Source organism: Coccomyxa subellipsoidea (genome assembly GCF_000258705.1).
Source record: "Coccomyxa subellipsoidea C-169, whole genome shotgun sequence".
Taxonomy (NCBI): domain Eukaryota; kingdom Viridiplantae; phylum Chlorophyta; class Trebouxiophyceae; family Coccomyxaceae; genus Coccomyxa; species Coccomyxa subellipsoidea.
Window position 1 is genome coordinate 151,660 of NW_005178042.1, and position 16,956 is coordinate 168,615.

A 16,956-nucleotide genomic window follows, 5' to 3' on the forward strand; every position below is an offset into this window, starting at 1 on the left:
GCTTCTCCTAGCCAGGATATTTTAGGTGAGCTTTTACAGCCCACAGTCCTTGTCATACCACACCTCCAACCCTTACTATGCCCATCAACAAATCCCAAAGTCGCGTTCTTTGCAATTGCTGACCAAGGCACATCGTTGTTTCGCTTGTCTGTCCCCTGATGCCTCACTGGCAGGTTTGCCAACCTATCTTCATTGACGACGTGCTTTCAAGAGGATCTATCTTCGCTTCGTGTTGCTCGAATGAGGAGTCTTTCAGCTACATTAGACAGGTTCCTTTCCTGCTAAGAAGCTTGCTGGTGTGTAGGCGCGGATGCAAATGCATTGGAAGCGCGAGCAGCGGAGCCAGCTTTGACATCTCAACCTGAAGCTGGAGCCACGCAGTCTCCGAGTTCAGGCACAGCAGCGAGCCCGAAAGCAGCATCTGCACCGGCCTTCCTTGAGTTCCCCACTCGTGCAGATGAGAGGCGAGCAGCCCAAGCCACCGCCACTGCACAAACAAGCAGCCCTGCAGTGACAGAGGTGAGCAGCCTCTGCAGAAAGTGGCAAGTGGGACTCCTTTATATACCTGTCTTGTCTCACTGTGCATGTCAAGTAAGGAGCTTGTCAGCACGTGTGTCCGTGATGTCCGGAAATGTACACCTGCTGGAATGGCATGAATGGCCGCTACACCATGGGTGTGCCTCTCATCAAATTTGATTCGTACATGGTCAATTGTGCATGTTCTTAGCGCAAAAAGTATATCTTTTCTGCTGCTATGTTGCTCCCGTGTTCACCTGCAGCTTGTCCGCCCATGCACCTTGAGTCTTGGCAGGGAGAGCGTGTAGTGTAGTAACAGTATCTATGTGCACCTGGCCCTTAAAGCTGGGTAATAATGATTGACAAATAATATCAGTAAATTTTGTGCAGGGGCGTGCCCAGAGTGGGAGGCAGGGGTCGCCAAAGCAGGCGGTGGAGCAGGCAGAGACGCCTTTGGATATAGTGTTTGTCAGCGCTGAGGTGGCGCCCTGGTCCAAAACAGGCGGCCTGGGGGACGTGGTCGGCTCGCTGCCCATCGCCCTCGCAGCCCGTGGCCACCGAGTCATGGTAGTCGCTCCCAGGTGGGGGGCCCCTGTGAGCCTGCTTGGAAATCGCACATGCCCATACTGTGGCTCCTGGCTTAGATTTCAGGCACTCAGGATCTGCAAGAGTTTCATACGGGAGGCAGAAGCAAATGTTTGGTGGTCCACAACACACCTAGTGACAGATGCTTTATGGTGTGGACCATCCAGCATATGAGAACACCCACAGGATATATGCGAGGACCTGAGTACATGGTGTCCTTTTTAAAACACCCTTGGTCCTGCATGTCATCACGCCGGCAAGCTCTATAAAATTGCACACCCTTGCAATATTTGTACCGACCGCTGTGTGCACTTTGTGACACAAGATACTGTTGCGCGCAGGTACATAAACGGCAAGAGTGATGCGCTGTATGCGGGAGCGTTTGACACCGGCTGCAGAGTGCCGCTGGACATGGGCGCGTGTGGGACCCAGGAGGTCGCATTCTTCCACCAACACAGCGACGGCGTCGACTGGGTCTTCGTCGACCACCCCTCCTACCACCGGCCCGGTGTGTTATTCCCCTGAAATACCGGTCTTGTTCTATTGTGACTCCCTTGTTTTGACCCCCATTCAATACCCCTGAACACTGTCCTACAGATGAGCTCTTCATTTGATAAATGCCCGGAAGACAGGGTGGCAAGGGACCAGCCCTGGCTTGGTTGTAGGGAAGCCAGCAAAGCAGACGTTTTGCGAAAGAAGTGCTGGGCTTTGACAGGTCCCTTCTATTGCCTAACCCCTGGGGTATCAATCTCCCATTGGAACATCTGCTTTGTGCTGAGAAAGGCCTGCTTTGCAGTGTGGGCTCTCAATACGCAAGAAGCATGCATGCAGGCTGCGTTGCGCTGTTCTCTGCCTTGATATCTTGTCATCCTCATCCTCGCTGGCTCTCTTGCTTGCATTGAGCTTGATGTTGTGCTTCCTGTGCAGGCAACCCATACCAGGATGAGAATGGCGTGTTTGGCGACAACCAGTTTCGCTACGCGCTGCTGAGCCTGGCCGCCTGCGAGGCCCCCCTGCAGCTCAACATCGGCGGCTTCAGGTGAGAAAATACGTGCACTCATTCTGCCAGCCAAAATGGATTACACAGTCCAGAAAACCGCTCGCAGCTGGCTACAGTTGATCTTTGCACGGCTTGCTTGGACAACAAAGAACAATTTGCGTGCCTGCTGCAAGCCCAATCTCGACACACTTGACATGACAAATGTGCTGCGTGATTTTTGAGATTTATACTCTGAGAGGGGTCTCGAAACTGGCTTTGGGTTTTTCAACACAGGTCTGGGTCGCCGCCTGGGTTCCCCTATGGAGACAAGGTGGTCTTTGTGGCCAACGACTGGCACGCCGGGTTGGTCCCCTCCTACATTGCCGGCAAGTACCGCAGAGCCGGCGTTTACAAGGTGCTGTTTCCTGTTTCTCCCCTCAATCTTGTACTTTGCCACTTCCACACTTCTGTGGGCATGACTATATTTCCAATGACCCAAAATACAGCATTCCTCTCGCCTTCAGTGGTGCGGCTGATATGATATTTGTGGCCAAGAGTGTGCAAAAAGCACAAGGCAACAATGCTGGACTAGTCGTGAGCAGGTAGGGCAGACAGTCACTGGAAGAGCTTTTACCGCCTCATGGCTGATTGAGATCTATCTGCTGACAGGATGCGCGGTGCATCTTTGCGATTCACAATCTGAGCCACCAGGGCGTGGAGCCGGCCGCCACCTTCAGCAACTTTGGCCTGCCCGAAGACTGGTGCGCGTGCCTCCCGGATGTCACTATTCAGTAGTATCCTTTCCACCAGCTCTTACCAGCAAGTCCGCTGTGCTGAACACCTCGATGATGTAACTGCAACACGTTGTTTGAGCTGTTTGCCTTTGTGTTACGCAGCAGAAGAACTGTGAAGTACCCTGAAAGTTACACATGCCGCCGAATGTCACATAAGTTGGTATCTTCACATTTGAAGTAAAAGCAATGATGTGTGCAGGTATGACCCGCTGTCGTGGGAGTACCCGAGCTGGGCCTCGATCAACGGCCCGGCTGTCAACATCCTGAAGGGGGCCCTCGTGGCATCCGACCGCATCGTCACCGTCAGTCAGGTGCCCCTTAGCTCCTTTTTGTCTTCAAAATTGATTGGCTCAGGGATTGTTGCCGGGTGCATGCGTGCATGCAAGCACAAAGCATACCCCTCACAACACTCTCTGCCGGGCAGGCGAGGGGCAAGTTACTCATGTTAGAAGCAATTTCTCCCATGGTTTTTCCTAATAGCCTGCGGACTCCCGTCAGGGAGACATCAAACCAGCCTTCTTGTAGGTTCTGTGCTGCTCACGATCTCACCTGTTTTAAATTGCACGGCCGCATATAATATTGCGCATATCCACATTAGTGCTCTCATGCAAGGCATTGGCCCACTCTCAGCGCTCCACAATACCCTGACATCACCACCCCTGGTGCGCAGGGGTACGCGTGGGAGATAACCACCCCGGAGGGCGGCTGGGGCCTGCACGGCGTGCTGCAGGCGCGACAGCACGTGCTCAACGGAATCACCAACGGGGTCGACACCGCCGAATGGGACCCCCAAACCGACGCGCACACGCCCGCGCCCTTCTGCGCGAACGACCTGAGGGGAAAGGCCGACTGCAAGGCCGCCCTGCAACGCGAGCTGGGCTTCAAGGTCAACCACGAGGTGAGTGCCTCGGTTGGAGCCCATCTTTTATGACCTTTTCACTGACCTTTATCCCTTGACCCTAGATTCACCACGTGGAAGGCCTCGCTGCGGTTCAAGTACCACCATGGATTGGTATTGCCGCTGACTCATCCGCCGCAGTTCCCCTTGCATGGCCGTTTGTGTCCGTGGCTTCTTGCATCTCAACAAGTATGCAGCGGGCCCTCGCGTGAGCTCATGTAACCATAGCTTGTGCGGCAAGAGGCTGTGAATAGAACTCAATACCCTGAAGCTGACACGAGCGTCCAAGACAGGTTTGCTTTTGAGAGACCCCTGGAGTTGGATGCAGCTGGATGTGATGACGCATTGAACGAGGTGTTGTGGTGATCAATGTGCTGGTGGGTGGCAGGTGCCGCTGGTTGGGTGGATTGGGCGGTTGGACCACCAGAAGGGGCCTGACCTGGCGCTGGAGGCCGTTCCCGGCCTCGCGGCCCGCGGATGCGAGGTGGGATTTTGTCCCACCCAGCCCCAGAGCATTGCTTCGATTCTGGGTGTGTGCCGTTGGAAACCGGTGCACATCATGGAGATAAAGGGCTGCACGCCTGTGGAGCAGGGCTGCATGCGCACATAAACAAACTGTTGACCAGTCAGAAACTCTGCGTAGTTCACAGCAAGCCAAGCCGTTGCCTCTCTTACCCTCTCATTGAGTAGCCACAAGAACCAGAATAATGTGCATATTGTCTCCATCATTTCTGCTCGGCCGGTGTATTGTACATGCCTCTTGCTGCAACTTCAACTTTGACTTTGACTTTGACTTTGACTTTGACTTTGTGGTGCTGCGCAGTTTGTTATGCTGGGCAGCGGGGACGCGGAGTACGAGAATGCAATGCGCGCAGCCGAGGCAGAACATCCGGCCAGCTTCCGCGGCTGGGTCGGCTTCTCAGTGCCCGTGGCCCACCGCATCATCGCAGGTGCGCGCACATGGCTCAGTGCTGTTCTGTCAGTTGGGATGACTGGCGTGGGTCTCGGACGTGGGGTTTTGCACGGTGCAACGTCTGATGTGTGGGGCACGCGGCACTGTCCACAAGTAAATATGCAGCGTTCTTTCATTTGAGCCTGGCAGTGTCAAACTTCCCATAGAAGCATCCCATGCCAATTGCCCTAATGGTGTTCGGGTTTCCTGTCAGCATTTGCAAATCAAGAGTCAACAGTAACCCCACCCATGTGGTCAATAACCTGCCTATTTCAATTGACCATGGAACCGATGGTCACGTTTTCGTTGCGCCATGCAGCAACAGAACGGTGTCATTGGTAACTCTGTTCAGCAGAGCATCAGCAGCAGCACCATCGGGGACATAGGCTGTTGAATTGTTTCAAAGAACACAACACCCAGATAACTGGCACTTGTGTGCGCAGGCTGCGACATTCTGCTGATGCCCTCGCGGTTTGAGCCGTGCGGGCTGAATCAGCTGTTTGCCATGCGCTACGGAACCATCCCCATCGCGCACGCCACTGGCGGCCTTCGAGACACCATCCAGGACTACTCCCCCTACGCCAGCGGTGAGCAGCCCCCTACTTTGTCCCTTTTCCTGATTGCGCGCACTGAGGGAGAACATCCGAACTGTCTTGCACAAGGTGCACTAATCACGACTGAAATGCAGCTCCAAAGAGTGTGGCCAATTTTGTCATTGTAGTCAGGCTCTGGTGGGCAGTGTTAAGGGCCGGGCATACGTCCCATCTCAATCTGGACAAAGACGCCGTTCTTGTTAGACCCTTCGTCCTAGACAAAGGGACCGAGCCTTGCTGCAGGCGCCTCTCAACAAGTCAACCGGTGATGTCTTGTATGCTCACGGCATGCATTGGACCCCCATGCAACGGCACTTCATATCAGCCTGGCAGCTTGCAGCATTTGATATTTTTTTTCTGACGCCGCGCAGAGCCGTCGGGCAAGGGCACAGGGTGGACCTTTTCTCCCCCGGACCCAGGGTCAATGTTGCGAGCGGTGGACGCAGCCTTGGAGACTCGCTGGCATCGGCCAGAGGAGTGGCAGGCCATAATGCGCAACGGCATGACCGCGGATCTGTCGTGGAACCGTGCGGCTCTGCAGTACGAGCAGATCTTCAACTGGGCGCTCATGGATGCGCCCGTGCGCGCCTACTGACTCGAATTTGAACTCAAATTTGAGCTAGGATGCCTGGCACAAGACCATGGACTTTTAATGGAACTGCTGGGTACGAGCAGATCTTCAAGTAGGCCCTCATGGACGCCCCTGTGCGCGCCTACTGGTTTAAATTTGAATTTGAATTCAAAGGTCGATTGCGTGGCAGTCTGAGTCAGCTGCTGCAGGGACCTTGTGAGACAGGTTCCCTATCAGTGTGGGGAGTTATAAACATGCCCATACTTGCGCGCATCTTAGAGCTGTTCAGGTGCATTGCTTATTCTGATTGTTGCGCATCGATTGCCATTCAAATTCGTGTTTGGGTTGACATGGGTTTGGTAACGCTGTTGCTAGTCCCACCAAATTTCAAGCTGTGAGGCCGCTGCAAACAGCAAAGTAAAGGCTGCCTGCTATGTGTAGTGCTAATTAAAATTGCAGAAGAAATCAATCTGTTTGTCGAGAAGATCAATAAATTTGGTTTATTCTGATTGTTGCAGGATGTGTCATGTCGGTTTCTGTGCTCGGGCCTGACCATAACTTCTTTGCTAATGAGCCGAAGTGACTGCTTTGTGTTTAGAATATGTTCAGGTCAACGCCAAATAGGTGGAGGCTCTCCTGCACGTCTCAAAGTTGACTTAGCCATTGCATGCTGTTTGTAGACTGGCGAGCTTTTGATCTTAGAGCGAGTCTGTAGATGCTGGCGCATACTGATAGGGGCAATTGATCGGTGAATAAGTTGCAACATTTGTAAGATCTAGAAATGAGTTGTGTGCGCTGCTTAAGCGTATAAATTCACCCAACCAATATACCCGCGCACGAACTGATGTCACACAGACAAGGCAGTGGCACTTCACCTGAAAGTCTATGCCCACAATCGTGAGGTGCAAGCTCAAGCAGACGCTGCTTACAGCACGTTCCTGCGGGTGCTGGACTTGTCCAGTAAAAACATATGCATGGGCCCAGCGTGAGGACTCCTCTTTCGGGCCCTTGGGCGACCTCCTTCCTCATTCCGTTGAATTTGTGTATGCATGAAGTCATATATCTTGGTCTTCAGCTCAGCATATGCATGCATGCAGCATGTAATAAAGCTTATATTCTGTGCCAAGGTGCATGCGGAAGGAAAGATTATACTCTCATGGAGCATCCTCTTTAAGGGCATCATTGTCCCAATCCTGACCTTTCAGTCTTTGACGAGGAACGACAACTGTCTATGTACTAGTATGCCCTATATTCCATCTCCAACGTTGGAATTCACAGGATCTCCGCAACTGCCTGCATCTATACGTACCAGCCTAATAAAGGCTATAAGAGCGGACTTGCACAGCAGCACAAGTCTGGCCCGCAGGTAGCTAATTACTGACCAGGCAGGGCTCTACGACACTCTGTAGACAGTGAAAATGGCTGCTGTCTAAGTCAGTTGCAACCATATGAACAGACTCGTCTGATGAGACCAACAAAAAGGAACAGCGCAAGTGCCAATCCCTTTTGTGGGTTCTGCAGACTCCTACATAATTGTGAAAGGGTGACAGCCGCTGGCTGGTCACCAAATAATGAAACTGTCATCTGTCACAAGTGCTGACAATGGGGTCAGCAAAGAAGAGTTAGTTGCCTTTCAATTCATGTCATAATGTTTGGATTCGTGTCAAACGCAAGCTAGGTTGGCAAGTGCTACCATGCATGCTCGCATTGTTATTTATGCACAGGTCCACAAAAGCACACGAAGAACATCCTTCATGCCGTGGCACCATGGAGGAACTGCCATGTCAGCTATTCAGCTGGGAGACTGCGCTCGCAATTGCAGGCTCCAATCTCATGCTCCCCCGCACAAGAAAATATCTGCGCTCAGCAACGGGCCATGCGGCCGCCGTTGCCACAGGAGATGGCGGACACCGTCGCAGCTGCGCGCAAATCACAAGTCATTTATCGCACTTTCTTTCATCAATAAGCAAATGATGGACGGAAGACGACAGGACAAGCTTGCAGCAGAGACTAGGCGGGATGCAATTGGCTATGCTGTTAGCACGGCGGTGCAGATTTCTAACTTAGGGCCCCTTTGACAACAATCCACTGCCACCTTGAAGGGTGAGATGGGTATTTGAAAATCGGCATGCAGCTGTCAGACAGGTCAGCTCTCTTGCGCTGCATGCAGAAGGTCCCTAGCAAAACTGAAGGGTGGCAACCCAAGTCCATGCGTGTTCAACTTTTGCAAACTCAGTTGTGCAAGCTCGAGGAGATCTGGCAGGTGCAAGGGTCCGTAGGGAGGAGCCCTGGAATACACCATGGAATATAATAAACATAAAAATATACGCACCGGCCTTGAGGGAGTCGGGGGTGAACCCTACAGGGCCGACAGCCTGGTTGTAGATGAACCTCTGGTCGAGGCAGTTGCCGCCAAAGAAGGAGTTGGAGTCCGAGCAGCAACTGCGCCACAGAAATCCCCACCATCAGTTCAATTTCATCAAATCATCAAGCGATCAAAATCAAGGCACAGAGCAACGTCAGCGCTGCGAAGGCTTCAAGCTAAAGACACAAGAGCTCTAACGCAGGCAGTTTCAAGTCTTACTAACTCAATTGTGTGGTTGTGTTTCGTGTCTGCAGCAATACCAGCTCTAAAGAAGGCGCCTCTCCCCAACATGACAGTGCCACAGCCAATTTTTTGCATGTATGCATGTGGGGGCGATTAGTTATCACAAAGGTTTCTGTTACAGTACGATCTTTTTATTTGTTACGTGCCTATCAGTTCTGCAGAGCCTCAGGAGAAGACACAATAAGAGTCATATGTTGGAAGACATGTGGGCACTGCTGCTTTTGCTGCTGGACGGCCCATATTTTAGGGTTTAGGGTTTAGGGTTGGGTAAATCTCCCTAGCAAAACCGGGGACTGACGGCTCCATGCCGCCCCCTCAGCAGCCCTCCATACAGCAGTTTGAAATTCGAACTTTGGGATGATGGCTCCAGGGAACCTCTTTCCCGGTGTCCCATACAGCAGATCAGATTTAAATCCTTGGGATGATGGTTCCAAGCAATCTCTTCCAGCAGGACTCTGGACAGCATTTTGAATTTACATATTATGTCAGCTTTGATGTCAGCACCGTTTTCTCTATTTTGAAATTGAATCCGTACCTGGCGCTGGGAGTGCCGTACTTGCCGCTCTGCACCTCGGACCGCAGAGTGGCGCACTCGGCTGAATTGATGGTGGCTGTCTGTTGCTTGACCTGGTTTGTGAAGGCAGAGCAGGTGTTCTGGATTGACAGACCCGTTCCAATGCAATCCGCGCCTGCACAGCAGCAGAGAGGCTGAATTGAGGTTACCGAATTATGACTGTGATTTTCACATGCTTTTCCTGCAAAGTGGCAAGGTGCGTCCTGCAGACATGTTGAAGGCTGCCACAGTCCTACCCCTTGATGGACTCGCCAGATGCAAGCAAGACCCAATCAACCGTGGGCACGGTGCTCAGTATTTATACCACGCCCTGCCAGCCCCGGCCAAGATGCCACATCCCGGTCTGTGTATTTGTGCTCCCTCTCATCGTCAGTCTGCCCAATGTAAAGGGGCGACAGGGAAGGGGCCAATGTGATAGGGCCTGCTCAAATTGAGCTGCAAAATAGGGGGCTGGGGATCTTGAAACATCCACCGACAGATGAAGAATAGAGACAAAAGAATCTTCAAGCAATTGCCTGCATGCAGACAATCTCTAGTTTGGCACCTCTCTGGGCGCTCGTAGCCATCTCTCATTCTTACACAGCACAAGATACCATTAGGTGCAAAGGCTTGGGTCTTGGGTTTCCACACCCAGCTGCAAGGCTGACAGGCTGAGACACTAAGTCCACAGGATTCTAGAAAGATAGGTGGTGGCATGAGATAGCATACACCCAGACCAGATTTGAGATACAGGATCCAATCGTAGGGGCGTACTGGCAGAAGTGATGGCAGCAGCCATCAAGGTGACGAAGACCGCTGCGACTGCAAGCTTCAGGGATGCCATCTCAGCTGCTGGGGTGTGGACGTGAAATTCCTGCAAGAGACAAGGGTCCAATGTATAATGTACAGTGATTGTCTTTTACTTGTTCTGGTATCAGAAGATGACATAAGACTTCACTGCTCGAACGGCTCGATGCAATTGGCCTCCTTTAACCCACTTGACGTGAAGGTGCTGGGCGCTACTATGGGACTTGACTCTAGTCTGTAGACGAATTTCTACTATCAAAGTCGGTTGGTCTTCGGTCAGGCCGAATTCAAACATGTAATCGCAACACCTGGCCTGAGCCTTGCGAGCCACAAGGCACGCGTGCGCCCAGTGGAGGACTCACGAGTCTAAAAAGTGTAATGCGAATCATTTAACCTTTCGTGTGCTTTTAAAAACCCATCTGTGCTCCCCTTAAAGCTCTGGAACCTGCCAGGTGTCAAGCGGGGCTTTGATCAGCTCTGGCATGCCGAACGTGATCTGGCGTCTGCGGAGTTAGGTTACCTGGAAGACGTGTATTGCAAGGTTGTGATAGCGCCAGGCAACGCGTCCACTGTAATATCCTTCGAAGTTTGTGGGTGTTAGGGCGATGTTGGGGTGAAAGGAGATAGCAGCCCGTTCTGACATAAACTTGAGCGACTCCTTGTCCGCCTCGGTGGCACTTGACATGGAACTGATTGCTCTCTTCCATGAAGTATCCATGGCCCATCATTCTTCCAATAGCTACAACCTATTTTCCGAGCCAATTTTTGCAATAAATGCAGATTTGCAGTGTGGCTTGCCTTCCCTTCTCAATTGACCATGCACTAAACTGGCTTTGTATAGCTATAGAGCTCCAGCCCGGCCTCACTGAGGCAGGAGCCCTTCATATTCTACCTGCCAGCAGTGCTCCTGCCGCTTGGCCAATAACTCTGACAGACAACCTCAGGACCGATCACAGGAGTCCCCTCTCACTTTCAGCATTTAAGGCTGCTGAGGCACACTTACACAATGCAGCGCTTGCTCACACTAATGCTTGCAGCACGTAGCTGTAGCATGCAGTAGACATCTCAGACATAAATGTTACTTTAACGGCTGAGGTGCTTCCGAAAGGCTCTCGTCCACTTGCTGGGCTGCGCTAAGGTAAACAAGGCAATCATGACATGTTTCGCAGCTCGGTCTTGTGCAAGGCACAACAAAATTGCAGTGGGGGCTTTCACAGTGCCTCAGGGCGAATGGTCTTGACTGTCCTGATCCCTGCGCTGTCCACTATCTTGATCACATAGCTGGGCGGAGCCACCACAAGCCTCCTCTTCACCTGCAGGCAAAAACACACATATACAAGTCATCAGCGCTGTTATCACAGCACAGGCCAACGTGCGCCATGCTGGCAGAAACACGGTTGCCGTGAGCAGGTAACACTTGCTGCGAGCGTGTCACTCGATATCAAAATCCATGCCCTCAACCAACTTGCTGCCACATCAGCTGTGATCTGGGAGAATGACAGCTCCACCCTGTCATCCTGACAATTCACCAGCTGGGTTGCGTCATAAAAGCTGGAATATCCTTCCACAGTTTTCTAGACGCTGGAAGAGGCGGAAGTCACAGGAAGCTGCCAAATTGGCGCAGTAACAAGCCGTATGACACTGCGAGCTGCCGACAGATCCAGGGAGTGCTGCTGAATAAAAAAGGAGCAGCTGCTTTTGCAATGTGAAACAATTTAATGCTGCGAGGTGCCAAAAAGGCACAGAATGCTATTTAAGTGAAAAGACTGAGCAGGTCCAGGATGTTCCTGCAATGTCATCGGGCCTCACCTCTTGGATCCCCTTCTCCATGAGCTCCACGGCCTCCTCCTGGGTCAGGTCTGGGCGCCACAGCCGGTCCATCATTGACAGCACAAAATAGGAGCCTGCCAGCACACACAGACTGTCATCAAAATACGTGCACCAAACTGGCACCTCATTCTTCTCCCTTTCTTTCGGCCCTCCGAGACGGATGTCTCTAATGTTATCGCTCCAGCACACAAAGTGTGAAGGCCTGGGGTAGGCTCAAGCATTCTCATTCTTCTCAAACCCCGCCGGAGCTTGTCTTTAGCATACCACAGGTGTGCATCTACTGCAGCTCAGCCAGTGCACAAGCCCACGGCGAACATTGCGCATATCACGTTGGATCAGAGCCGTTACCCACTCTGTGCGATCCGTCGCAAGGGCCGCGCCAGCCAACAGTGTGCCAGTGCGAATTTCCTTGGAAGCAAGAGTGCCTATTCTTTCCTCTTGGCTCATGCACCCGGAGGTAGGGAGGACAGCTGCCAAAGCTATGCGATATTCTAGGCTTCAAGGCGAGGGAATAGAGGCACGCACCGTATCCAGTGCCAGCGACATTCATGGAGTGCATGGTTGCCAGGTAGTCCATCCAGTACAGCGAGGGGCCGGCCTTCTCATCCCACCCTGCTATGAGCAGGTTTGTGTTGTAGGGGCCCTGCAGCACAAAGAAGCACGCACGCAGCTTGGAGTTGCCCCACAGCATTAATCGTGGCATTCATTGATTGGCATCAAATAGCGAGTGCAAGGTAAGCAATGCGGATGCTTGCAGCGAGCGCTGGCAAGAAGGGAGGCCTTCATGACCGAGCAGACCTACCTTTCTGAGCGCAGTTGCAAGCTCTGACCGGGTGAAGTTCGCCACTGCCTTGGTGGTGAGCGCCCGTTCGTGTCGCAGCGCATACAGTCGAGAATTGGCCATGATGAATTCAGAAAACTGCACACGATCACCAGGCTCCCCTGCAAGCATAAAGAAAGGCATAATTGGAACTGAGGGATATTCTTCAACTTGGATTTACGGTTTTTAGCATACGTAGCTTGTATATGTTGAACATCAGGAAACGCCTCTGCTAAGAATGTGGAAACCTATTGCTGCAGAAGTGCCCATCAAGTACTTAAGGTGTAATAGAGATACACCTGAAAGGCACATCAGCTTGTGGCTGTCGATGGGAACAAGCTTGTCCTCATCGTGCTTGATTGTGATGATCTGCTGCGCGGCCGTGGTATCACCAACCACCACTACAAAGTCCTTTCCCTTGATGCCCATCAGGTACTCCATCTTGGCTAGCCTCGTTCAGTCGAGCACTTTATTTTGGTCCGCCTGGCGCTTCTGGATACTTTACGTTCTAGGAGAGCCTCAAATAGACTTTGATGCAGGTTCTTGTCGTGCTCACCACCTTGCAGAAGTCAGGACCTCTCACAAGAGTCTTTGAAGACCGTTTCTGACTGGCTGATACACGTGGATGTAGCAATATGCAATCCCTCAACAATCGTAACGTGCTGTGGACAAGACAAATTACGCTGATGGTCGAGTGTCCAGTCCGATCATTGCATGTTGCCTGTCAGGGTTTGGTTTTGCGTTCAATGTATTATTTACAGGGAAATAAAAGCCCCGGTGACACCGTGGCGCCATGTGGAACCCACGAGCAAACTCGCCAATTGGAGCGCATGTTCCTTTCCTACTTCGAAATTGAACCTGCGGAAGAACGTATCGTACTGACGGCTTGAGTAGACCCCGGAGTAAAGGACACATTCAATCTTGGATACAGGATCTATATCTTTGTTGGCCATCGTCAGTAGTACTCGGGAAAACCTTGACACAGATTTACCGATTTCGCCTAAGGATGCAGCCGCTGGAACGGATACAAAGATTAGACATTGCTTGTATGACAGAGCAGTGCCTTTGTGCTCGTTGAAAGCGACTGTTCGCAAGAGGTGTTGGCGTCGTTAGACTATGAAGATGGAAGCAGCACCCATCACCGTGCAACAGCTCCAGCGTCTTTTTAAGGATCAACAAAGGTGGATGGAAAGTTCGACCAATCGCTTTGTGAGGCTATTATAACTTGCCTGCGGAGTGTCTTTCACAGATCCAAGGTAAGCGTTTTGACGAGGGACAGCATGAGATCTCTAGTGTCCTGCAGGTTCTTGAATTCCTTTTTCGACGGACTGGAGTACGAGCCTATAGAGGCGTTCTGCAAGGTGACTGGACGGCTGTCCTCCACTGGTCAAGCTGCCTACTGCTTCACCGTTGACCTTCTGTTCTCCAGCTGCAATCTCTTAGTGCTCCCATCATAAATGGTGGCATTTGCTGCTGTTTTCACAGGCATGCCTGGAATGCTGCGGCTCCATCCTGTTCACAGGCATCGGCAAGAGCGGCTTCATCGCACAGAAGGTGCGCAAGTGCCCGATACTGTGAGCGTCAGTAAACCTCCAGAGTGCAGATGAGCAGGTGACGAAGAGCAACGCATGCATATTTACACTTGAGGAACCTTCAATACATCCATTGCTCGTGTGCATCTGCCCAGAGTTAACATGCACACAAGCAGCGGACCTCAAGAACGGCTGCAGATGATGCTGACAAGACACACCCTGTGCCTTCTGGCTGCGGTACGCCGATCATTCATATATATTACTAATGACATGATGCAACCAGGTTTTTCTGGTCTCGGCAGGTGTGCCAGACGCTGGTGTCCACTGGGACAAAGGCGGTGTTCCTGAACCCCACAGATGCGCTGCATGGCGACATCGGCATTGTGGGCCGAGATGATCTGGTGGTCATTGTGTCGAAGTCCGGCGCCACTGAGGAGCTGCTTCGCTTGGTCCCCTACGCAAAGGTGGGGAACCCCCCATCCTACAGCTGCATAAAACGACCAATGCTCTGGATGGTTGCACGATCTTGAACCGCGGCAGGCTTCCACGGCACCTTTTGACACAGTATGCACAGGCTCCTGGAACAGGGAGCCTCCAAGCACCCCCCATTCCCTTTGTCAAGCGTCTGCCATTCATTGGGACCAAGGCAGTTGCAGCCTCACTGCTCTTGCAGGCAATGCTACGGCAATGCTTCCTTGACACCTTGCCAGCAGCAAAGGCAGAAGACCACACATGCAACGCGGATAACCTTGATGATCAATCTCTTGAGACATGCGGGTAGGTTTGATATACACACTCTGACGTGCGCGCAGGCCAAGGGAGCGAAGCTGGTGGCGGTGACGTCTGTTGTGGGCTGCCGGCTGGCGGCCATGTGCGACATGTGCGTGCACCTGCCGCTCGAGCGCGAGCTCTGCCCCTTCGACCTCGCGCCCGTAACTTCTACGGCCGCGCAGATGGTGTTTGGGGACACCGTGGCCATCGCTCTCATGCAGGCGCGTGGCGCTGCCTCTTTGGATTCCTTCAAATGACAAATGATGACAAATCATGACGAATCAACCAATTCGCGCAAGGCCCCGTGGCGATCACTGAGTAATGTGATAACTTCCCTGTTGACAGTCTGGGGTCAGTCTGCGTGCTTCCTTGCCAGAGCGCATGGTAGGCCCATTGCCAGTGATGCAGATAATATGGACAAGGCACCGTGGGTGCCTCAAGCTCTTAGCAGCGCGAGTTTGGCACATTTCACTGCTGACTGTGCGCATGGAAATATCAAGGGATGCCCAATTGTGAGGTGCTGATGGGTCTTGTGCTGCAAATGCAACAGGCCAAGCGGCTGACTCAGGAGGAGTACGCGATGAATCACCCGGCGGGCAGAATAGGCAAGCGGCTCATCCTGCGCGTGCATGATATCATGCTGACCGGACCGGCCCTGCCTCTGGCCGCGCCGGATACCCTCATCATGGAGGCGCGCATCGACCTTGCGTTACTCTTTCCATCTTTCCAAGCAAAAACGCCTCTCCTTTGGTGTGATTGTCCTTTCATTTTAGCATGTTCTCTAGGGTCGATGGGGTCTTGCTTTCTGGAGTGTTCAAACATGCAACAGCAAGTAAGGGCAACCTTCACCGGCAGATCAGCTGCAAAAGTGCCTTGCCCTTTTGGCAGGCGCAAACACCTAGTAAATGAGGTTAACAGTACACATTAAAGTGGATTTTCTGTTTTCAGTTTGTTAAAGTGGACACGAGGTGTTTTGGTGTGTGCGCAGTCGTTGAAGGAGTTGACAGGGAAGGGGGTGGGGTGCTTGCTCGTGGTGGACCCAGCTTCTGGGCAGCTGCTGGGCACCTTCACCGACGGTGACCTGCGCCGCACGCTGCAGGGCAGGGGAGGACAGGTGACTCATCACCGCCTCTGCCCGCTGACATACTTCTGTCAATTCCTCCAAGAGCACGCAGAAGGGCCACATCTCTGCTGGGAATGCTTTTGGTGCATTACCACATGCTTCACTCAGACTGCCACGTGTGCAGCGTCCCTTGGGCCCAGCTTGTTTGCAACTCTGGCTTTCAGTGTCCTTGCATTCCGAAGACAATGTACATGGTTACTCACCACGCCGCGCCGCCGAACAGATAAAATGGGTTATGATATGAGTGCCTTTGTCAGTATCACTCCTCTGTCAAACTCAAGTGCAGCCCTAATATCAGAGACCACCACAATGAAGACACTGCCTTGACACAGAGGTTGTGGCTGGCAGGTAACGGAGATGAGGCTGCGTGAGGTCATGTGTCCCACTCCGCGCACATGCTCCTCCACCATCAAAGCCATCGACGCCATGCTGGTGGGTGTTTCTCACACCCTCGACAGTCGTATCTTCCTGTGTGGCACTTTGTGAAGAGACTTTGCATAGCATGTAATGCAAAGGATTCGCTGCGCCTCCAGGCCTGTGGCATGCATGCATGCCAGCACAGAATAGGCGCAGTCTGGCACCTTTTAAAATGCCCGGTTTTACTTTTGCATGCATACATTTGTCTGAAAGGCTGCGCAGTATTGCATCCCAAGCTTGAAGCACAGCTTTGGTATTTGCCTTTGAAATTGGCAAGGATGAAGCAATTCTGGGCTGCGCAGGAGATGGAGCGGCCACCGCGAAAAGTGACGTTCTTTCCTGTGGTGGACGACGACCGACTGGTGGGCCTCGTCACGCTGCACGGCTTAGTCAGCGCCGGGCTGTAGTCATCCCGCAGTGGCCTGACTAAGCCATTATTCATCCTCGTTCCATAGTCACAGGAGCCTGACTCAGCGCTGTCGTGTCGGCACCGATGGAGCCAAGACAGGCGACACCACACAGCCCTGCAGGAATACAGTCAGCGCGGCTCAGTAATCTGTACATCTTCAGCAAAAGGGAGTGGCAGCTTGCAGCCCGGCATGTCCAG

At 52.5% G+C, this 16,956-nt stretch overlaps 4 protein-coding genes across 4 annotated transcripts; 2 read left to right on the forward strand and 2 right to left on the reverse strand.

Annotated features, from left to right (window-relative positions):
- Positions 1–631: 631 nt before the first annotated feature.
- Positions 632–5,912, forward strand: COCSUDRAFT_34675 (hypothetical protein; the record flags this gene model as incomplete). Its single annotated transcript, XM_005651548.1, has 12 exons — positions 632–706; positions 946–1,097; positions 1,443–1,609; positions 2,029–2,140; positions 2,375–2,495; positions 2,750–2,841; positions 3,074–3,185; positions 3,545–3,772; positions 4,161–4,256; positions 4,596–4,722; positions 5,168–5,311; positions 5,689–5,912. The coding sequence occupies 12 exons, from the start codon at positions 632–634 to the stop codon at positions 5,910–5,912; spliced, it is 1,650 nt and encodes a 549-aa protein (XP_005651605.1).
- Positions 5,913–7,751: 1,839 nt separating this feature from the next.
- COCSUDRAFT_38832 (hypothetical protein) lies at positions 7,752–9,893 on the reverse strand (the record flags this gene model as incomplete). The annotated part of the gene is made up of 4 exons (XM_005651549.1): positions 7,752–7,807; positions 8,221–8,330; positions 9,032–9,185; positions 9,824–9,893. 4 exons carry the CDS (start codon positions 9,891–9,893, stop codon positions 7,752–7,754), a joined length of 390 nt encoding a protein of 129 aa, XP_005651606.1.
- Positions 9,894–10,886: 993 nt separating this feature from the next.
- COCSUDRAFT_26540 (20S proteasome beta subunit D, type 2) lies at positions 10,887–12,958 on the reverse strand. Its single transcript, XM_005651550.1, has 5 exons — positions 12,806–12,958; positions 12,489–12,628; positions 12,212–12,329; positions 11,666–11,760; positions 10,887–11,169 (listed from the first exon to the last, which is right to left on the reverse strand). Exons 1-5 carry the CDS (start codon positions 12,945–12,947, stop codon positions 11,068–11,070), a joined length of 597 nt encoding a protein of 198 aa, XP_005651607.1. The 5' UTR covers positions 12,948–12,958; the 3' UTR covers positions 10,887–11,067.
- An 828-nt stretch (positions 12,959–13,786) lies between these two features.
- COCSUDRAFT_11214 (hypothetical protein) lies at positions 13,787–16,756 on the forward strand (the record flags this gene model as incomplete). Its single annotated transcript, XM_005651551.1, is given in 9 exon segments — positions 13,787–13,867; positions 13,992–14,060; positions 14,341–14,502; positions 14,851–15,009; positions 15,327–15,517; positions 15,798–15,799; positions 15,817–15,923; positions 16,281–16,364; positions 16,652–16,756. The coding sequence occupies 9 exon segments, from the start codon at positions 13,787–13,789 to the stop codon at positions 16,754–16,756; spliced, it is 960 nt and encodes a 319-aa protein (XP_005651608.1).
- Between the last annotated feature and the right edge of the window lie 200 nt (positions 16,757–16,956).